This window comes from Oryctolagus cuniculus, chromosome 13 (assembly GCF_051225735.1).
Source record: "Oryctolagus cuniculus isolate XC-2025 breed Fujian yellow rabbit chromosome 13, ASM5122573v1, whole genome shotgun sequence".
Classification (NCBI taxonomy): Eukaryota; Metazoa; Chordata; class Mammalia; order Lagomorpha; family Leporidae; genus Oryctolagus; species Oryctolagus cuniculus.
The window spans coordinates 38,416,931-38,440,169 of NC_142879.1; the positions used below are offsets into that span (position 1 = coordinate 38,416,931).

The window sequence follows — 23,239 nt, forward strand, 5'->3', positions numbered from 1 at the left end:
ACCTGCATGGGAGACCAGGAGGAAGCACCTGGCTCCCAGCTTCAGATTGGCACAGTGTGTTGGCCGTGGCAGCCATTTGGGGGATGAACCAATGGAAGGAAGACCTTTCTGTCTGTCTCTCTGTCTCACTGTCTAACTCTGCCTGTCAAAAAAAAAAAAAAAAAAAAAAAAAAAAGAAGAAGAAGAAGAAGAAAAAAGCTCTAGAATGAGACACTATATGCTCACCTATCAGAAGTGATCTCCAAGAACAGAGAATAAAGAAGGAAGATTTCATTCTCTTTATACTTGGGCTTTATTTGAATTCTTCCAAACATGTATTCATGTATAACTAGTGAAACTAAAAAGGAATACATCAAATTTAATCTTTTTAGGGGCAAGTATTCGGCAGAGAAATTAACATGCTGCTTGGGAAGCCTGCATCCCATATTAGAGTGCCTGGGATCAAGTCTGGACACTACTGACAATTTCAGCTTCTTGCTAATGTGAACGCAGAGGCGGCAGATGATGGCTCAACCACTTCAGTCCCTGCCACTCACATAGGGAACCCAGACTAAGTTCCAGACTCCCGGCTTCAGTTTCTCCCAGACCTGAATGTTGCAGATATTTAGGGAATAAACCAGCAAATGGAAGGTATCCGTCTGTACTTCATATGACTGCAGGCAGGTGTGTGGGCAGTAGTGGATAAGGAAGTCCCCAGAATTAAGATTTATCAGCTGATAATAGGGAGCTGTAAATCGAGTAAAGAGGCTGTGGACAAACGAAGGCTTTATTGATGGCACAAGAGAAGGGAATACAAAGGAGGAACACCCAGAGCAAGCTAGGTGTTTCAAAGCGTGGTGCTTTGTTCTGGATCCGACAGTGGGTTGCTGACTACGACTTTTTTTTTTTTTTTTTTTTAAGGGAAAGGGTTTATTGGGGAAACCTAGCTGGCTGGAGAGAAGGGGCGAAGAAGGAAAGAGAAGGAGAGTCTAAGAGAGAGAGACAGAGAGGAGATGAGCTAGCGAGAAGAGAAGAGAGAGACTAGAGAAGAGACAGTGAGCAGGGGGAGAGGAGAGCAGAGCAGAGAACGCAGAGAAGAGAGAACGAGAGGAGAGAGGAGCCGAGAGAGAGGAGAGAGGAGAGAGAAAGAGCCATGTGTTCAGGAGAGCTAGCAAGGAGAGAAGAGAGAGTGAGCAGTGGGAGAGGAGAGCAGAGAGCACAAAGAAGAGAGAGCAGAGAGACAGGAGAGAGCAGAGAGAGAGTATGACTCTTTGTTTTTACCCATGCTACCTTCACAACATTAAAAAGCCCCTGGAAGGTGGACTCATGCCTTTTTTCTTCACTCAAAGAGTATTCAAAGATCTCCACCTAAGAAATTGATGCCTCTATTTGTATTAGCAATGCTTTCTCATCCAGTGGGCGTTGACACCATGGAGAAAAGTCTCTCATAAAGATTATCTGATAGCATCCATGACTACTGGATGAGAAAACATAATTGCTATACTATGAGTCAAATTTACATTAGTCAACTTTACTTTTTTTAGCTTTTCAATGTTTTTGGAGTTTTAGTGAGATGATGCATTTAATGAATGGTTCACACCCTAAGAACATAGATACACAGAGAGAACTATCTGGGGGGAAAAAAAAAAAACACAAAAAAACTTCCCAGGTTTCAGAAATACACCCATGAAATATACTCATAAAATGTATTTATTGGTCATTACCATCTGCTTCATGAGGTAATAATATGTCTGTACATTATGTTTCACTAGGCATTGCCTTCTTACATAATGGTACTCCTGGTGATAAATATTTCTGGCACTCTCTGTTCCTGCAGTCTCTGAGAACTGTGACACAATGTGGTTGATGCATGTGGTATGCAGTGAAGATCAATTTTGTATCTTCCTCAGACAGTAATGGTACTGGATCTTAAAGATAACAACCTGAGCCCTATCTTGAGTGTATGAAATCTTCAATTATATTTTATCTTGACAAGATCATTTAACTGAAACTATCAAAAAAACTACAAGATTACAAGACAAGTTATTCAAAATTACTATCACTTCCATTCCCAATTACTCATCTGCATAAATCAGAATTAACTACACACTGGGAAACCAAAATAATATATAGGACAGGGGGAAAAATGGATATAGAAGCTGGTACAGAATACAGCTGTTACCTCCAAGCTCTGATTTCAAATGTCCAGGTTTCTTCATTCAGTCTCAACATTCCCAAGCAATTACTGTCTATAAAAGAAGCACCTGACGTGGAACGTAGAAAAGATTTACAGTGCTTAAAAAACTGGGGAAACACTATCTGGGATATATACCTCTCGGTCGGATCTCCGGGGACACAAAGCATCCACTTCATCAAAGAATATCACACAGGGAGACGAGTTCTTGGCTCGCTGAAAAACCTGCCGCACAGCACGTTCACTCTCGCCAACATACTAAACAAACACACAAAGAAAATAAAATGCAGAGACAGGCAACTTTCGGATTTGGACCAAATGATAGCTAAACCAGCTTTAAATGGCACTTAAATGTTAGGGGTCAGAAAACATTAAACTATATTCAATTGCTGATATTAAACCATTTTTGTCCAATAAAACAGCAGGTTACATGTGGCTCAACTGTTGAAAAATCAGGTATTATTTAAACTTACTATAAATTCTCACACTTAGAAAATACAGACTAAGTGGAATGAATATAAGGCTTTCTCTGGCTAAAAAAGTAAAAATCCCACAATTCTCTTGTATTACAGATTTATCTTCTAAGGCTTACATATATAAAATACTCAACAGTAATTTTCAGTAATTTAACAGTATTTTTAATGCATTCAAGTCAAATTACTATTCTGTTCTTATTATTACATAAGTCAACTGCCTAAAAAAAGGGAAGAGCTATTTTGTCATATAGTATCAGAGAAGGCAGAGTGAGCCAGGTGGGCATCTGACATGTCTCATAATGGCTTATTGTATGTTAAAGCTACATCAAAAGATAAAATATTAGGATCAGTTAAGAATTAAAGCAGTTCAGGGGCCTGCGTTGGGGTGTAGCAGGAAAACCCACCACCCATGATGATGCTGGCATCCTGTATGGGCACCGTTTCTTGTTCAAGCTGCTTGACTTCTGATCAGGCTCCCTGCTAATGGACTGGGAAAGCAGCAGAAAGACAGCCCAAGTGCTTTGGCCCCTGCCACCCATGTGAGAGATCAGGATGAAGTTCCTGGCTCTTGGTTTCAGCTTGGCTTAGCCCTGCCATTGTGGCTACGAAGGGAGTAAACCAGAAGAGGGAAGATCTCTTTTTATATGTAACTCTTTCAAATAAATAAATAAATCTTAAAAAGGAAATACAGTAGTTCACAGGCAGCTATAATATTAGTACTATGTAATAAGAAAAGTTGTAAGGATGTGGTTTCACTTTTTAGCTATGAATAAGAAATTCTTAAAATTTCAAACTAGATGACTAAGAAAAAGCAGTTTTTTCAAAATACAACTGCTACATACAACAGAATATGAAAATATCTTTAGAGAGTCAGCTATTTCTTAATAGCTACAACTAGTATACTAGTTGGAAATTAATAGCTATAACATAATAATATATAAAATAGCTATAACATAATAACCTATAAATCAATATGCCGTCATCAGAAATAATCAAGGCCAAGAATACATCAGATTACAGTAATTAAACATTTTATTTCACTTACACAGAACCTTTTTTACCTCACAACTACCCCGAATAAATAAAAATAAATGTTCAAAAACAGAAAAAAAAAAAAAAAAAAAGAGCTACAAAGAGAGGCAGAGAGAGGGAGAGAGATCCTCCATCCACTGGTTCACTCCCCAGTTGGCTGCGACGGCCGGGAGCTGCGCCAATCCGAAGTCAGGAGCCAGGAACCTCCTCAGGATATTCCCACATGGGTGCAGGGGCCTGAGGGTTTGGGTCATTCTCCACTGCCCTCGCAGGCACAGCACAGAGCTGGATTGGAAGTGGAGTGGCTGGGACTTGATCCAGCGCACATATGGGATGCGAGCACTGCAGGCAGTGGCCCTTCCAGCTATACCACAGCGTGGGCCCTAAGAAGAGATTAATCAATAGAAGTAGTAAAGAGAATTTGGGTATAGTGAATCAAAATGACCAAGTGAAAAGGAAACCTCATTAGATTAACAATTTAATCTTAACAAAGGCAACAGTGATTAGAAATAAGCAGTTGGGGCCGGCGCTGTGGTATAGCAGGTTAAGCTACTGTCCGCAGTGCTGGCATCCCATATGGGTGCCAGTTTGAATCCTGACTGCTCCACTTCCAAACTAGCTCCTTGATAAAGCACCTAGGACAGCAGTGGAAGATGGCCTGAGTGCTTGGAACCCTGTACCTACATGGGTTACTTGGATGAAACTCCTGGCTTCTGGCTTAGGCCTGGCCTAGCCCTGGTTGCTGGGGACATTTGGGGGAATGAATCAGCAGCCAGAAGATCTCTTTTTGTGACACTGCCTTTCAAATAAATTAAATAAATCTTAAAAAACAAAACAAAACAAAAGAAAATCTTCTTTGCCTTTAGGAAGAAATATTTCAAATAAAGATCTTATTCTTGCTAATTATTTAGCCATTCAGTTTAATAATGGGGTTATTAAAAATGAACTTCTAATCATCAAGTCCAAAGCACTACTTTCAGTTTCGTTTATACTGTCTGGGCACACTGCCAGGTTGAAGAATTTGTTAAGTCGTGGGTGCATCCTCTAACTTCTATCCACTTTCAGTCTACTCTACTGGCTCTTGCCTCCTTACGTCTTAATTATGAAATCTATAGGGTCCCGTTGGAGGTTGTCAATGTATTTGTTCTTACAGTCTTTATTATTATTATTTTGACAGGCAGAGTGGACAGTGAGAGAGAGAGACAGAGAGAAAGGTCTTCCTTTGCCGTTGGTTCACCCTCCAATGGCCGCCGCAGCCAGCGTGCTGCGGCCGGCGCACCGCGCTGATCTGATGGCAGGAGCTGGGTACTTATCCTGATCTCCCATGGGGTGCAGGGCCCAAGTACTTGGGCCATCCTCCACTGCACTCCCGGGCCACAGCAGAGAGCTGGCCTGGAAGAGGGGCAACCGGGACAGAATCTGGCACCCCGACCGGGACTAGAACCCGGTGTGCCAGCGCCGCAAGGCGGAAGATTAGCCTAGTGAGCTGTAGCCCGTTCTTACAGTCTTAATACGCTTCTGGCAGTCCCTATCCATTGGCAAGGTTTCAGTACCACTGAAATGATAACAATTTTAAAATCCATCCAGAGCTCCAGATTCAGTTTTCTGCTTCTTACGGGACACTCCCAACGGTCTTCATAAAATAAACTGTCCTGGAGGGGCAGGCATTTCACCTAGCATTTATGACGCTGGCATTCATAGTCAGCTCTGACTCCTGACTTTAGCTTCCTGCTAATATACACCCTTGGATGCAGTGGTGATAGCTCAGATGGCTGGGTCACTGCCACCCAGCTGAGAAACCTGGATTGAGATCCTGGCTCTGGCTTTAAACCAGCTCAGCTAAGGCTGTTGTGGGTATTTGTAGAGTGAACCAGCAGATAGGAGGTCTCCTCTCTCTTCAAAAAAATTAATTTTTTAATTAAAAAAGTCCTAGAGTAAATTCATTTTCTAAGCCCAACATGTACATCTTCTTCATTAGACTATTTAATTTCTGGTCAGTCTAGACTTGTCCTTAGACCTCTACCTACACCTATCTATTAAAAAAAAAGTCAAACACTGAGATAAAATTTTATGCACATCAGAATGGTAAAAATCTAAAAATCTGACATTAACAATACTGAGGAAGATACAGAAATTTGCTAACCACCAGCAGGTTAAAGCCCTGGCCTGAAGCACCGGCATCTCATATGGGTGCCAGTTCTAGTCCCAGCTGCTCCTCTTCCAATCGAGCTCTTTGCTATGGCTTCGGAAAGCAGTAGAAAAAAATGGCCCAAGTCCTTGGGCCCCTGCACCCACGTGGGAGACCTGGAAGAAGCGCCTGGCTTCGAATGGGCACAGCTCTGGCCGCTGGGGTCATCTGGGGGGTGAACCAGCGGATGGAAGACCTCCCTCTCTGTCTCTACCTCTCTCTATAACTCTTTCAAATAAATAAAATAAATCTTTAAAAAAAATTTAAAAAAATCAAAATCCATTCAAGTTTTTTATGATATATTTTCCATGAACTTTTTTGATGACCCTATGTAGGCATGACTTCAAGATTTTTTGGAAGAAAAATTTGTGTTAATTCCATTTTTTGTGAAAAAATATTTTAAAGATATTTATTTAAAGGTCAGAGTTACACACAGAGAGAAGGAGGGACAGAGAGAGAAAGAGAGAGGTCTTCCATCTGCTGATTTACTCCCCAGATGGCCATAACTACCAGAACTGTGTTGATCCGAAGCCAGAAGCCAATATCTTCTTCTAGGTCTCCCATGCGGGTGCAGGGGCCCAAGGATTTGGGCCATCTTCTACTATTTTCCCAGGCCATAGCAGAGAGCTGGATCAGAAGTGGCACAACCGGGATGCAAACAGGTGCCCATATGGGATGACAGCACTGCAGGCAGCAGTTTTACCCACTATGCCACAGTGCTGGCCTCGCGGTAATTTTGAAATATCATTGCATTCAAAGATATATCAATTCTATTTTTGAGTATATACTATGAGGGGAAAGAATTTAACAATTATACACAAGAATATAACCATACTAAGGGTCTTCAAAAACTTTATGTAAAATGTACAGTATGAAAAAACTATGAGGGGCCAGTGCTGGGGAGTGAACCATTGGATGGAAGACCTCTCTCTCTGTCTATACCTCTCTCTGTAACTCAAATAAAATCAATCTTTAAAAAAAAATCTTTAAAAAAATATCAGACTAAGAGTTTAATAGAGTTAATCAAGAGAACATTTATATACACTAAGAAACAGAGCACAGCAAAGGCCAGATTCCCCAGTAAAGTGCTGACTTGGCAAAAATAACACAGGTTTTCAAAGATCGAAGATGGTTTCATGTATAATTTGAATAACCATCATTTTTCCAATCTAGAATAATGGCTAATAGCATCACTTACCATATTTAGTAATTCAGGGCCCTTGACAGATATAAAGTTTAGTCCAGACTCATTTGCCACAGCCTAGCAAGAGGGAACAAAAACCCATAATTAAGACAAATACACAATAAAATAACAACAGAAATCTGTAAAAATTGAAGTACCCTGCTTTTACCCTCCTTCTTCCTTGTTATAGTCCCCACTCCCTTTTAAATGGTTATTTCTTTTCACCTATTTGAAATGCAGAGACAGAGACAGACCAAGAGAGAGAAGGAGAGAATGAGATCTTGCACCTGCTGGTTTACTCCACAAATGGCTACAACAGGCAGAGTTAGTCCAAGGGAAAGCCAGGAACCTGGAACTCTATCTGGGTCTCCCAAGTGGGTGGCAGGAGCCCATGCACTTGACCCATCATCTGCTGCCTGGCAGGATGCTTTAGCAGGAAGTAGTGGAGTAATATGAACATGAATCAGCATCGATATGCAATGTAGGTGTCCCAAGGGGCCTGCTCTATCACAGTGCCTGCCCCATCCTTTATTTACAGAAAGGAAGAAACAAATGGAAAAAAAAGAAATGAATAGAAAGCAAATAAAAAGAAGCTTGACCTACTGTGCCACAGCATTTGCCCACAAGTTACTTCTTTTCTGCTACAAAGACAACTAACTAAAAGCAGATACAAGTAATTCAACAACAAATATCACCAAGGCACACATGAGACAGAACTGAAATTCCCCCTGGTTGATGCATACATTGTAATGTAGGACCTCCTTTCTGGCTGTTCTAACTACTATGAAAAAATGCAGAAAAACAATATCTTATTCTCTTCTTGCTCCTCTGTCCCAGCTCCCTGACAACCATGCCTTGTAAAAGTAGGCAAGAAAAATTCAGTGGGGCCAGCGCTATGGTGTAGTGGGTAAAGCCACCCACAGCCTGCAGTGTCATTATCCCATATGGGTGCTGGTTCTAGTCCTGGCTGCTCCACTTCCAATCCAGCTCTCTGCTATGGCCTGGGAAAGCAGTACAAGATGGCCCAAGTCTTTGGATCCCTGCACTCGTGTGGGAGACCTGGAAGAAGCTCTAGGCTCCAGAGAGTGAATCAGCGGATGGAAGACTGATCTCCCTCCCTCCCTCCCTCCCTCCTTCCCTCTCTCTCTCTCTGCCTCTGCTTCTCTATAACTCTTCCTCTCAAATAAATATCATGAAAGAAAGAAAGAAAGAAAGAAAGAAGAAAAGAAAAGAAAAGAAAAGAAAAGAAAAGAAAAGAAAAACATAAGTTTTACACAGGGCATTATGGAAATTTGATATCTACGAAGAATCACAAATTATGTGGCTGCTATGGTATTAAGAATGCTATTAATTTCAATTTCTATGGGATAAGTAAATTATAGATGAAATTTTATACATATTTAAAATGATGGCAAAAATCCCTTCATAGACATGGAGGAGGCTTTAAAATACATGATTCCAAAGGGTAGAAAAACACAAAAGGTAGAGATATTGGCCACATAAAGTTGCGATAGACTGGATTGGGTTCCCAGATCTTGGCTTCCACCATTTGGGAAGTTAACCAGCTGATAGAAGATACTTCTCTTTCTCTGGGTAATTCTGCCTGTGGGGAGCAATCCGGACTGGACTAAGTTACTCGAATTAAGACTTATTCTATGCATCTGCTCTCCCACAATATGGCGCTGGGAGAGGAGAAAACAGCTTCTACACAGCTGCCTCCAGTTCAGCCAATAAACTGTAGGACTTGCTCCTGATTGGAGGAGAGCAGCGTACTCGGCGTGTGGGCAGCCGAGTTAGGATTGGCGGAGGAGGACTATAAAGGAGGAGAGAGACGGCATGCACCAGGAACATCTAAGGGGAACATCTAAGGGAACACCTGTGCAGCCCCCGAGAGAGCCAGCCGGCGGTGTGCCGCTCCCCTGCGGAAGTGGGGAATGTGGCAGGGGGAACTGCCCTTCCACGGAGGTGGAAGGGATAGTAGCCAACCCGGGAAGAACCAGCAGCAAACCCGGGGAGGGCCGAGCAGACGAAAGAACAGCGCAGGGTCCTGTGTCGTTCCTCCATGAAGAGGGGGAGCGACACTGCCAGTCAAATAAATAAATAAATCTTTAAAAAAAATAAAAAAAGAAAATGACACCACCTGCAAAGGCCACGATCTATCTCAGAGTACCTGGGTTCAAGTCTCAGCTCTGATTCCCATTCTAGCTTACTGCATTCAACATGCACCAAAGGAAGCAGTAGATGATGGCTCACATACTTAGTTAGGTCCCTGCCACAAAAGGGAGACCTGAACTGATTTCTGGGCTCCTGGCTTTTGCCAGGCACAGCCCTACTTGTCACAGTCATTCACAGAGTGAACCAGCAGAATTCTTCCTGTCTCTCTTCCTTTCAAATAAATAAAACTAAAAAAGAGCAAACTAAAAAACAAACAAAAACAAAAAAGAATGTGATACAAAGTATGATTATTGTTGCTTTAAAACTAAAGTAGTTAGGGCTGTGGCATAGTGGTTCAAGTGGTTCAAATCTGTGCTAGTGGTTCAAGTCCCAGCTGCTCCACTTCCAATCCACCACCCTAATGGCCTGAGAAAGCAGTGGAGTGCACCCATGTGGAATACTCGGAAGAAGTTTCTAGCTCCTGGCATTGGCCTGGCCCAGCTCTGGCCATTGCAGCCATTTGGGGAGTGAATCAGTGGATGGAAGACCTCTCTCTCTGTCTCTCCCTTGTTCTGTCTGTAACTCTTCCTCTCAAATAAATAAAAAAATGAATGAATCGTTTTACAAAATGGAGAGGATAGATTTAAACATTTTTCAATGACGCTCCTTTGATAATTAAAAAAAAGTGGGAAACTTTCTTTCCTGAAGAAAGTTGTCAGTTACTTTTTATAATTGATTTTCCAATAGAAGTTACGTAAACCATTTACCTCACTATAATACATAGTTAAATTTTTATTTAACTTTTTTTTTTTAGCTCCTTGATAGTAAAGTATAAAATAAATGTAGTGTACTTAAACATACCTTCGCCAGCAGAGTTTTCCCACAGCCAGGAGGACCAGCAAGGAGGACTCCAGCTGGGGTCATTAACCCAAGAGCTTTGAACTGGTCTGGGTTCCGAACTGGTGCCTGGAAAGCACAATGGCAATGCTGATCAGTCACAGGTGTCCGTTCTACACTGAACATTCAAGTGATCTCCAGACACTTGTTTTCAACCCTGATGCTAAGCCAGCAGATACGAATAATGCCTGACTTCTGCTCACCTCTGCAATAGACATGGAATATACAGTAATAAAAAAAAGAAGCTGCTTGAGGAATTGACACTTAAATATAAGTTCTCAGAACACCTTAGAAATGAAGATGAGGGGGCCAGCACTGTGGGGTAGTGGGTAAAACCGCTGCCTGCAGAGCTGGCATCCCATATGGGTGCCGGTTTGAGTCCCGGCTCCTCCACTTCTGATCTACCTCTCTGCTATGGCCTGGGAAAGCAGTGGATGGCTCAAGTGTTTGGCCCCCTGCATCTGTGTAGGAGACCCAGAAGAAGCTCCTGGCTCCTAGTTTTGGATGGGCTCAGCTCCAGCTGTTATAGCCATTTAGGGAGTGAACCATCAGATGGAAGACCTTACTCTCTCTGCCTCTCTGTAATTCTGCCTTTCAAATAAATAAATAAATCTTTACAAAAAAAGAATTCTACAAATTATTAGAAAAAGAAATAAAAATAGAGTTATTTCAAAATTTGAAACTCAAGATGTTTTAGAAAACCATCCATACTTTCAGTTACAAAAGTTGAGGTAATGACCTCCTCTAAGAAATCAAAAGCAGAGACTGGCATTGTGGCATAGCAGATAAAGCTGTCACCTGTTATGCTAGCATTCTGTAAGGGTCCCAGCCACTCCATTTAAGATCCAGCTCCCTGCTAATGGCCTGAGAAAAGCAGTAGAGGATGGTCAAAGTCTTTTAAGAGTCCTGGATGAAGCGCCTGGCTCCAGCAGGGCCCAGCACTGGCTGTTGTGGAATCTGGGTAGTGAACCAGAGGATGAATATCTTTCACTCTGTCTCTCCCTCTCTTTAACTGTGACTTTTAAATAAATCAAATAAACTTTTTAAAAAAAAATAAAATCAGAAGCAGCCATACACTTTACATAGCCAAAAGCAGGAGATACTTGTTCACTGCTATCCTGGTGTATACTAGTTTTGTAGTATATGCCTCTAAAAGGAACATAATTAATGAACCATGTGATCATCAATAAAGTAGAAAGTGAAAATGAATAAAAATTTGTGATGGAATGAGAAGGCCATGCCAAGATGGCCACTGGCAAGTGAGTGAAACCACCTGGGAAACCACCTGGCAACAGAGCCTGCCTGGCAACAGGCTGTGACTGGTTAGGGGATAAACTGTCCCTTAACCGGATTGGCTGCCTTGGCTATCTAAGCTGCTGTACCAACTGAAATAAACGAGTCTGTAGGCTTCTCGCCTATAGCCCGCTTTTACCCGACTCCCGGGGTCTGTGTGGTGACTCCACGCCTCTTGCCTCTGCCACGCTCCACCTCTCAGAATGAATCTACAGCAACAAAAATTAATCTACAGTTTCATGGGAATTAAAATTGTCTTTGGAAGCCTTGGTTGTGGTGCAGTGGATTAAGCTACCACCTGCAACACAGGAATCCCATAGTGGTGCCAGTTTGAGTTCCAGCTGCTCCACTTCCAATCTACTTCTCTGCTAACCTGCCTGGGAAAGCAGCAGAAGACATATGAAGTATTTGAGCGCCTGCCCCCTTGTGGGAGACCCAGATGGAGTTCCTGTTTCCTGGCTTTGGCCTGGCCCAGCATGGGCTATTGCAGCCATTTGGGGAGTCAACAAGTAGATATAAGATCTGTCTCTCCATGTATCTCTGAAATTCTTTCAAATAAATAAATCTTTTAACAAACAACAACAACAACAGAATAACTTTTGATCTTTAAGGGTATGACTGAATTCAAAAGCAGATCCTGGGGCCGGAGTTGTGGCTTGGTAGGTAAAGGCGTTACCTATAATGTTAGCATCCTATATGGGCGCCAGTCCGTGTGCTGGCTGCTCCACTTCTGATCTAGCTCCCTGCTAATGGCCTGGAAAAAGCAGTAGAAGATGGCCCAAGTACTTGGGCCCCTGCCACCCATAAGGGAGACCTAGATGAAGCTCTTGGCTCCAACCTTGGTCATTGCAGCTGTGTAGCAAGAGAACCAGCAGATGGAAGATGACTTTCTCTCAGCCTCTCCCTCTCTAAATCTTTCAAATAAATATATAAACCTTTAAAAAAAAAAAGAAGTAGTAGTTCCCAACTGAGCCTTAATGGAAACCTAAACTTCTGTGTTTTAATTCAACGATACAGATGTGAAGCACAGGGGCTGGCACTGCGCTGGGCTGCTACATACGCACCCCACACTGGAGCAGTGGTTCATGTCCCTGCCACTCTGTTACGATTCAGCTTCCAGCTAATGCACCTGGGAAAGCACAAGATGCCCCAGTGGCTGGGCGTAAGCCACCCACATAAGAGACCCTGACGGAATCCTGGCTTTGGCCTATCCAAATATCCTTTGGCTGTTATGGGCATTTCTGGAGTGAACCAGTGGATGGAAGATCTCTCTCTGACTCCTCCTTACTCTGTCAGCCTTGCCTTTCAAATAAAAATACAAATCTTAAAAAAAAAAAAAAAAGGCAAAAGAATCAGTATTAAAAAAAAAAATCCTACTCTTGGGAGCTTTACATTCAGAAGAGAACGTACCATAAGGAAAATTTAGACACACAACCTAGCACACAAGCATGTGGCTCAATCTCCTTCCAGTCCTTAACCCAACTTATGCCAAAGACATTTAGCAGCCAATAAACCTACCAATATTGCCATGGTGAGCTCTTCTCTTATGTCTTCCAGGGCACCAACATCTGCCCACGTCACACTAGGGACAGTGACAAAGCCTTCTCTTTTGGCAGATGGCTGGACTGATGACAGAGCAACAGTGAAATCATTCAATTCAATGCACAGTCCTTGCATCTGCTCGTCTGAGAGGGGAGTGTGGTCTCTTAGCAATTCCAACAGCCTCTGTAATTCATCCTTAAAGAGAGCAATAGAGGGGAAAAGATTAAAAACTATATAGCTTTTTAAATGGTTACATTTTTATATCTTTAAGAATTATTATGGGGTGGGTATTTGAGACACCAGGTAGGATGCCCGTATTCCATACTGGAAAGCCCGGGTTTGAGTGTCTGCTCTGCTTCCCCCAATTCCAGCTTTCTGCTAATGTACCCTCTTGGAGGCAGCAGAAGATGGTGAAGTGACTGGGTCCCTGACACCATGTAGGTGGTATGAGCTGAGTCCCTAACAATCACCTTCAGCCTGTCCCAGTCCTGGACATTGTGGGCATTTAGGAGTACACTAGCAGATGGGAGCATTATCTCTAAAATAAACACATAATTTTTTAAAAAATCGCTACTGGGGCCAGCGCTGTGGCATAGCGGGTAAAGGCAGTGCCAGTTCTAGTTGCAGCTGTTCCACTTCCAATGCATCTCTCTGCCATAGCCTGGGAAAACAGTAGAAGACGGCCCAAGTCCTTGGGTCCCTGCACCCATGTGGGAGACCTGGAGGAAGCACCTGGCTCCTGGCTTCAGATCGGCGCAGTGCCGGCCATTGCACTCAAATGGGGAGTGAACCAACAGATCACTGTCTCTCCTTCTCTCTCTCTGTAACTCTGCCTTTCACATAAATAAATAAATCCTTTTGTGTGTAGAAACTGGTATTTATTTTCTGTCAACCTCATTTCCATGTCTGTTTCAAAGACTGTGGAAAGCAGCTTACGACCACTCAGTGGTTGTTTCTACAAACTCAGTGGCCTAGGCAGTGGGCACTGTGGACCAGTCTTCAGTGGTGGGCTAAGCACTCCAGTCTTCAGTGGGGGACGGCTGAATAGGCAGAGGGCACCTATACACCTTCAAACCAGTCTGCAACCTCAGGCTGAGCAGCAGTGAACTCAGGTGCTGGGGCCATCCATTCACCCTGAAACTCCTCTGTGGTCACAGGTCTTTCAGCAGTGGCCTGCTCTTCTTTTTCAATCTCTTCAAGATCTCTGGAGAAGTAGAGATCAGGCATGACCTCCCAGGGGTGTTCACGGGAGATCGTATCATGCATGCGCAGAATCTCCTGGGCCAGCATCCACCACATCAGACCCACTGAGTGGGCTCCCTTGTTGCATGGGATGGCAATGTCCACATCACACAGAGGACAGCCTGTGTGACACGGAGCAATGGTAGGCAGGTTCACATGAGACGCCTCTGTGAGAGGCTGGTGGTCAGCCCTGGGATCAGGAACCACCAGAAGCCGAGGCTCCTGGAAGGCTGTTTGGTTGCAGTTAGTGAGGTTCCGGGTGTGAAGCAGCCAGCAATAGGAGTAGCTCCAGTGGCAGCAGCAAACTTCAGCACAGCCCGCTGGCCAGTGTTCCTGGAGGTTATCACACTGACATCAGCAGGGTTTTCATTGGCCACAATAGCACAAGCTGCCAACAGAAGCTTCTCCCAGGTCCTCTTCAGATTTTCCTTCTGTAGATGTACTGTTCCATTTGGAAGTCAAGGTTGGGCCACCTAGGTGGGTTCCTGCTGCAAGGAATTTGAAGAAGTCCTCCTCCTTCATTCGCAAGACATCAAGGCTCTGAACATTATAACAGCTTCCCCTTAAGTTACACCAGGAATCATGAACAACGCCATATGGGTCCCTTGCAGGATAGCACAGAAAGGAATAAATAAATCTTAAATATATATATATATATATATATATATATTTACTTGAAAGGCAAAGATAAAGAAAGGGAGAGAGAAAAACAGATCTTCCATCTGCTAGTTCACTCCCCAAATGGCTGCAATGGCTGGAGCAGGGACAGCCCAAAGCCAGGAGACTGGAACACTTCCAAGTCTCTCATGTGGGTAACAGAGGCCCAATTACTTGGGTCACCTGCTGCTGCTTTCCCATTTGCATTAGCAGGGAGCTGGATCAGAAGTGGAACATATATGGGATGCAGATGTTGCAGGTGGCAGCTTAACCCATTGTGTCACAACACCAGCCCAGTTCGCTTTATTCTGAATGGATCAAATAACTTGGACAAGTATATGTACACCAACTGTAATCCAGTAGGTAGGAAGATATCTGTATATTACACTTGGGTGACATACAGCAAACAAAAGAAATTAAAAACACTTATTTAATCAATCATGATATTTCCCATTTCATTTATATTCATGAAGCAGATGTATTTTGATGAAATCACAACAAAGTTACTCTGGTACTCTTCTTTCATTATATGCTTTCTTGATGGCTTATCAACTTAGCAGAGATTACGCAAATTTCCTAGCACTATTGCATCTTGATGTTCAAAGGCAGGTTTCTTACTTTGTGAAAAACATGCAAGGAAACATAAAAAAAATTTACAAACTGAAGTAGTTCAATTTGTAAATTCCCAGATTATCATTTTATTTTAAAAGAAGTTATTTGAAAGCAATAGCAAGATTCAAGTCCCTGTTTTATAAAGTAGAGGCTATGTGACCTTGGGCAAGTCATCATCTCAGGCTTAGTGTCTTTGAGTGTAAAGGGGTAAAATAATGTATTTACTTCACAAGGTTATATGGTTCAAATTATATAACATACAGAAGCCATGGTACAAAATATAAAATGCTATATAAATATTGTATTAATATTCCATAACTTAGAAAACTTGAAAAATTTAATAGTGATCTTGGACTGATAAACTTCCCTCTCACATTCAGAAAACAGCTCTCTAGTGCTGTTTGTAGCTAAGGAGCTGGTTTCGTCAGCACTTTCCTGCATGCCGAATCAAAAGTTAACCAGGAAATAAACTTAGACGGCAGTGCTCTCAGAGGAGCTGCTAAACTTCTGTAAAGGACTAAATCTCATCTGTACTGACTTGCTGGAATGTGAGATAACACAGAGAACATTTAAAGGGCAGGTTCGAGGGCCTTCACAGAAAGCACCTGTGTGACAGAAGTGGGCTCAGTTCCCAGTGGCTCCTCCTGGCCAACTTCAGTTTTCAGATGTTTCTGCTGCTGTTGCTGAAGCTTCATTAGGCCCCTATTGACGGCACACATGGCAGCTTCCCGGCAGAGCGCCATCAGATCAGCACCCACAAAGCCAGGCGTTAGGTGTGCTAAGTGACAAAAGTTAAAGGTTTCAGGAAGTCTCAGTTTTCTACACAAAGTCTGAAGTATCCTGTGGAAAAGACAGGGAAAATTTTTCAGATTCCAAATTAATAGTAAAAACAAGCCACCAGCTATATTACTCTGAAGCCTTTCATCCTCATCAGGGGCATCCCAATGGGTAGCATGTAAGATCAGATCTCATTCATTCACTCCTCAAACGCTAAACGCTATTACATAGCCCCTGTTATTCAAGGATTATGGCAAAGAATTTCCTTTGTTAGGGACTACAGTAATTACTTTGAGGAATACAGATCAATTCTTTTAAAAAACCCTCTGCCTTTAAGAACTTCGCAATATGACAGAGACGAAGTAATATGAATAAATTTATAGGACTATCTTTAGAGTAGATTAAATCAACATCTACCAGAAATAAAAGCCTCGACATACAAATAAACTATTTGAATAAATAAAATGAATTTAATAAAAAAATTAATTTCATTATCACAAAAAGCTAGCTTCATACATGCTTTCACATCCAAGTTTGTATTAGAACAATTACTTCTCCAACTTCATTTTAATATGTTGTTCATGCCTTGTATTGCATGCCTAAAAAATTATTTTTTAAGATTTATTCAGGCCGGTGCCATGGCTCACTTGGCTAAACCTCTGCCTGTGGTGCCAGCACCCCGGGTTCTAGTCCCAGTTGGGGCACCGGATTCTGTCCTGGTTGCTCCTCTTCCAGTCCAGCTCTCTGCTGTGGCCCGGGAGTGCAGTGGAGGTGAACCAACAGAAAAGGAAGACCTTTCTCTCTGTCTCTCTCTCTTTCTGTCTAACTGCATGTAAAAAAAAAAAGAAGTAGTTCAGCTGGGAACAGACCTTGTGGCACAGCAGGTGAAGGCACTCTTTGAGATATCTACATCCCAAATGTGAGCCCCAGGGATTGAGTTCTGCCTCTGCTTCTCATCCAACTTGCAGCTATGATAGTCCATCTTTTTAAAATAATTTAAAAGATTTTTGAAAGGTTTATTTATTTAATTGAAAGGCAGAGTTACACAGAGAGAGGAGAGGCAGAGAGAGAGAGAGAGAGAGAGAGAGAAAGAGAGAAAGGTTTTCCATCCAATGGTTCGCTCCCCTGTTGGCTGCAATGGCCGGAGCTGCACTGATCTGAAGTCAGGAGCCAGGAGCCAGGAGCTTCTTCCAAGGCTCCCACGTGGGTGCAGGGGTCCAAGCCCTTGGGCCATCCTCTACTGCTCTCCCAGGGCAAAGCAGAGAGCTGGATCAGAAGAGGAGCAGCCAGGACTGGAATGGGTGCCCATATGGGATGCTGGCGCTTCAGGCCAGGGCGTTAACCCACTGCACCACGGAGATGGCCCCATAAATAAATCTTAAAAAAAAAAAAAAAAAAAAAAAAAAATCGATCTCTCCCCCACTGCCTTTCAAATAAGTTAAATGAATTTTAAAAAATTCCTTAACTAAATTTCTACCTCACTACTTAAACAGTACTTCCCGAGACATACTCTGTTACTGAGTCCTAGTTTTGGCTACTATTGGACATTTACTGGCTTTACAGACATTCAACCCCAGTTCCAGGGAAGGCTGATCTTGCTGCATAGACAGTTAGCTTTAATTCTCTGGCTGTCATTTAATTATTTTTCAGGGCTCCCGTGGTCTTAGGCAGGCTCAAGTATAGCACTCACATTGAACTTCTCTGTGGAACACATGGCCCTGCTCTTTCAAAGCTCTAGATAATGTCCCTAAGCTGGTCAGTCAACTAAAAATCACAGCCAATGTTGATAAGACCACACAAATGAGTATGGACACAGAAGCCCATTATCACCACTAAAAAAACCTGAGACAATTATTCTCCTGATGAGTAAACTGTTTCCTTTTTTCTTTTTTTTTTTTTTTTAAATATTTATTTATTTGAAAGGTGGCATTAAAGAGAAAGGAACAGAGACACACAGACAGAGAAGCTTCCATTTGCTGTTTCACTCCCCAAATAGCCACAATGGCCAGGGCTGGCCCAGACTAAAGCCAGGGGCCAGAAGCTTCATCCAGGTCTCCCATGTAGGTGGAAGGGGAACAAACAGATCATCTTCTACTGCTTTCCCAGGCACATTAGCAGGGAGCTGGATTGGAAGTGGAGCAACCAGGACACAAACTGGTACCCATATGGGATGGCATTGCTGAATGCAGTAGCTAAATCTGCTATGCCACAATGCCAGTCCCTTAAATTGTTTTCTTAAGCATTAATTAATGTGGGCTTTTTCCATTCTCAGTCAATTTCACTGCTAAAACAAGAAAGAGAAAGAGAGAGAAAGAGAGAGAGAGAGGACTGCATGGCATTTCTTATACCTTCCTTTAAAGCATTCAGTCCAGATGACACAGCAGCACGCAAATTTCATTTTATAAGAATATACTTTTTTCGGCCGGCGCCGCGGCTCACTAGGCTAATCCTCCGCCTAGCGGCGCCGGCACACCGGGTTCTAGTCCCGGTCGGGGCGCCGGATTCTGTCCCGGTTGCCCCTCTTCCAGGCCAGCTCTCTGCTGTGGCCAGGGAGTGCAGCGGAGGATGGCCCAAGTGCTTGGGCCCTGCACCCCATGGGAGACCAGGAAAAGCACCTGGCTCCTGGCTCCTGCCTTCGGATCAGCGCGGTGCGCCGGCCGCAGCGCGCCGGCCGCAGCAGCCATTGGAGGGTGAACCAACGGCAAAGGAAGACCTTTCTCTCTGTCTCTCTCTCTCACTGTCTACTCTGCCTGTCAAAAAAAAAAAAAAAAAAAAAAAAAAAATACTTTTTTCAGAAGGGGCCATCAAAGAAGGAGGTACCTTTCTCTGAAGGGAGGAGAAAACTTCCACTTTGATTATGGTCTTGTCTAAACAAGGTCAAAGTTTGTGAACTCAAGAGGCTTCTATAGCCTTGGCAGCTCATGACAAGAGCCTCGAGTGATTACTGACGTCATAAATAAGAGTGTCAATTGTTAAATCAACAACAGGAGTTACTGTGCACTTGCTCCCCACGTAGGACCTTTGTCCTTAATGTGCTGTATTATGAGAATTAACGGTAAAACTAGTCTTCAAATGGTACTTTATACTTTGTGTGTTAAAATCTTTATTTTGAGCCGGCGCCGTGGCTCAATAGGCTAATCCTCCACCTTGCGGCGCCGGCACACGGGGTTCTAGTCCCGGTCGGGGCGCCGGATTCTGTCCCGGTTGCCCCTCTTCCAGGCCAGCTCTCTGCTATGGCCAGGGAGTGCAGTGGAGGATGGCCCAGGTGCTTGGGCCCTGCACCCCATGGGAGACCAGGAAAAGCACCTGGCTCCTGGCTCCTGCCATCGGATCAGCACGGTGCGCCGGCTGCAGCGGCGGCCATTGGAGGGTGAACCAACGGCAAAGGAAGACCTTTCTCTCTCTGTCTGTCTCTCTCACTGTCCACTCTGCCTATCAAAAATTAAAAAAAAAAAAAAAATCTTTATTTAATATAGAGTTGATCTTCTGTATATAAAGGTAATTAAAAATGAATCTTAATGGAGAATGGGATGGGAGAGGAAGTAGGAAATCAGATGTTTGTGGGTGGGAGGGAGGTTATGGGGGGAAGAACCACTATAATCCAAAAGTGGTACTTTCGAAATTTATATTTATTGAATAAAAGGTTTCTATTAAAAAAAAATTAATTGAAACAGGAAAAAAAAAAAAAAAAGAACATACCTTTCTCTGGATGCTTCATCTGGGATTCCCAGGCATATTTCTCGGTCAAATCTTCCTGCCCGTCTCAAAGCAGGGTCTAACGAGTCTGGCCGATTAGTAGCTCCGATTACTAGGACCTGAGCTGTTGCAGGCATGTTATTCAGATCTAGAAGAACCAAACACACACTGCGATGAGCAAGTCACGTGACACTGAGGGCAGTGATGCTTCCACAAATCACTCAATGGTTGGAGAGAAAGGATTACACGTTTTGATGCAATGTATTTATAACACTAACATTTAGAGGCAGGTTTGTGGCACAGTGGGTTAAACTGCTGCTTGTGGCACTAGCAACCCAACAGGAGTGCTGGTTTTAACCCTGACAACTCTGCTTCCAATTCAGGTCCCTTTCCTGGGAAGGCAGTAGAAGATGACCACAGTACTCAAGACCCACCACCCATGTGGGGGACCAGAATAAAGTTCTTGACTTCTGATCAGCCTGGCCCAGCTCTAGCTGTTGGGGCCAAGTGGGCAGTGAATTACTTGGTGAAAGAGCTCTCCCTTTGCCCTACACTAGTTCTCTGTATTTTAAATAAATAAATATTTTTTAAATGGTCTATTTAAAGATATTCCTGGGGTAGGAATTTAGACTAGAAGTTAAGACACCTATGTCCCATATGAGTGCCTGGCTTTGATTCCTGGTTCTAGCTCCCAATTCCTTTGAAAAAAAACAAAAAACAAAAAACAAAAAACAAAAAAGAATACAGCAATTTAGAAGAGATAAATATAAGTACATTAAATGGCAACATTTCCACAATATATGATTGAAATACAAATAACAACTTATAAAATAATGGATATGGTGCAATCCCAGTAGTGTACAAAGCCAGACAATGTTAATCCAAATGTATATGTATTAAAAATATCTTATCAAATCCTCTAAAAATTAAATGATGTAATTTTACATAAAAATATTGTGCTATTTGAGATTTACTGTTGAAATTTTTATATCTTCATGTTTTAAATTATTTTTAAAAGTATATCTATCATCTCAAAATGAACTCATTATTTTAAACTGACCATCCATGCAGGTTAGAAGCTGGGCTACAATTCTTCGTTCCATATCTTTTGAAGCAACTTCTCTTTTGGGCGTAATAGCATCAATTTCATCAATGAAAACAATACAAGGTGCATTTGACTAGGAAAAAAATTTACAAAAAGATCATGAAGACATCCCTTTTACTGAACGGTAGTTAAATATACACATTATTTTTAATCTGCAAGATTAAAAAAGATTTAATCTGCAAGAAAGAACACTCAAAAGAATAACCCTATAGAAGACAGTTTCTAGTATAACCTGGTTTTGCCTGACTTAACAGAATCAAGATGCTAAGAGAAGTCAGAGATAACAGATAGGGTAACACATTTGTAGTCTTCTCATCAATCTATTTTGTGAAGAAGCCACTGAAATTCTTCTGTAAATTAGACATATTTGCTATGCGATATAAGTTTACAAACTTTAAGTTACTAAACCAAATCTTACAACAAATTTTATAAGTGTTTATAGCCACATAAAAATATCCAGGCTTTTCTCTAGAATTTGCTATAAGAGGAATTTAAGAAGCAACAGAATGGGGCCAGTACTGTGGCATAGTGGGTAAAGCCACAGTCAGCAGTGCAAGCATCCTATATGGAACGCTGGTTCGAGTCCCAGCTACTCCACTTCCAATCCATCTCTCTGATACACCCTGGGAGAGCAGCAGGAATGGCCCAATTGCTTGGGTCCCTGCACCCGCTTGGGAGACCAGGAAGAAGCTCCTGCCTTCCAGCATAGGATCAGCCCATGTCCAGCTGTTGTGGCCATTTAGGGAGTCAACCAGCAGAAAGAATATCTCTCTCTCTCTCTCTCTCTGACTCTTTGTAATTTATTTATTTGAAAGGCAGAGTTACACAGAAAGAGCAAAGAGAGGGAGAAGTCTTCCATCCGCTGGTTCACTCCCTAGTTAGCCACAACAGCTGAAGCTGTGCTGATCCAAAGCCAGGAGCCAGGAGCTTCCTCTGGGTCTTCCCACGCTGGAGCAGGGACCCAGGGACACGGGCCATCTTCTACTGCTTTCCCAGGCCATAGCAAAGAGCTGGATTGGAAGTGGAGCAGCTGGGACACGAACCAGCGCCCATATGGCATGCCAGCACTGGAGGCGGCGGCTTACCGGCTATACCGCAAAGCTGGCCCCATTATTATTTTTTTTTAAAGAAGAACCAGAGGGTTATTTTAAATGTCATAGATTATCATTTTAACCATTGTAAGTGTATGTTTTAATAGCACTTAATACATTCATACTGTTGTGCAACCATCACCTCTAGCCATCTCCAGAACACTTTCATCATCTGACATGGAAACTATGGGGACCTTATTTTAAGAATACATTGAAGGGGCTGGTATTGTGGCATAGTAGGTTAAGCCTCTGTCAGTAGTACCAGCATCTCAAATGGGTGCTGGTTCAAGTCCCAGCTGCTCTACTTCCAATCCAGCTCTCTGCTATTAGCCTGAGAATGCAGCAGAAGATGGCCCAAGTGCTTGGGCCCACGTGGGAGAGCTGGAGGAAACTCCTGGCTCCTGGCTTCAGATAAGCCCAGCTCTGGCAGCTGCTGCCATCTGGGGAGTGAACCAATGGATGGAAGACCTTTCTGTCTCTCCCTCTCTGTCTGCAACTCTGCCTTTCAAATAAATAAATAAATCTTAAAAAAAAAAAAAAAAAAAAAAAAGGAATACATTGAATAAAGGATAGTAAAATCCCAATACGTTAGTCTGGGCCTTGATCATCTCTAGTACTTTTTTTTTTTTCCAGAAATACACAATTGGGATCCCCGCTGTGGCACAGCAGGTTTCAGATATCACCAGCAGCACAGGCATCCCATATGGGCATGATTGAGTCTTGGCTGCTCCACTTCTGATCCAGCTCCGTGCTAACACACCTGGCATACCTGGGAAGGCAGCAAAAGATGGACAAAGTGCCTGGGACCCTCCATCTACACGTGAGACCTGGATGATGCTTCTGACTCACGTCTTCAGCTTGGCCCAGCCCTGGCTGTTGAGGCCATTTGGAGAGTTAATCAGCAGATGGATGATCTCTTTCCCTCTCTCTCCGTTAACTCTGCTTTTCAAATAAATACATAAATCTTTAAAATAAAAAAAGGACACTAGAAAGGTTCAGACAGAAAAAGATATAAGGATCATCTATCTGAAATAGCCGAATTCACTGAGGTACCAAGTACAATGGTGGCTGGCAGGAATTTGTGGAAAGAAAAGAATGCAGTTACTGCTTAACACACACAG

At 42.8% G+C, this 23,239-nt stretch overlaps 1 protein-coding gene across 15 annotated transcripts in view; it reads right to left on the reverse strand.

Moving 5' to 3' along the window:
- The window catches only part of NVL (nuclear VCP like), a 109,951-nt gene that overhangs the window by 56,701 nt on the left and 30,011 nt on the right, over window positions 1-23,239 (reverse strand). For all 15 annotated transcript variants that reach the window (XR_016218883.1, XR_011381469.2, XR_016218882.1 and 12 more), the window contains 7 exons: window positions 20,983-21,100; window positions 19,926-20,070; window positions 16,055-16,289; window positions 12,915-13,133; window positions 10,068-10,172; window positions 7,068-7,130; window positions 2,312-2,431 (listed from right to left, as the gene is read on the reverse strand). Coding sequence is in view for 9 of the 15 variants with exons in the window: in XM_051820594.3 (XP_051676554.1) it covers window positions 2,312-2,431; window positions 7,068-7,130; window positions 10,068-10,172; window positions 12,915-13,133; window positions 16,055-16,289; window positions 19,926-20,070; window positions 20,983-21,100 (1,005 nt within the window). In the remaining 6 variants the exon portion in view is untranslated. The remainder of the gene's footprint in view (window positions 1-2,311; window positions 2,432-7,067; window positions 7,131-10,067; window positions 10,173-12,914; window positions 13,134-16,054; window positions 16,290-19,925; window positions 20,071-20,982; window positions 21,101-23,239) is intronic.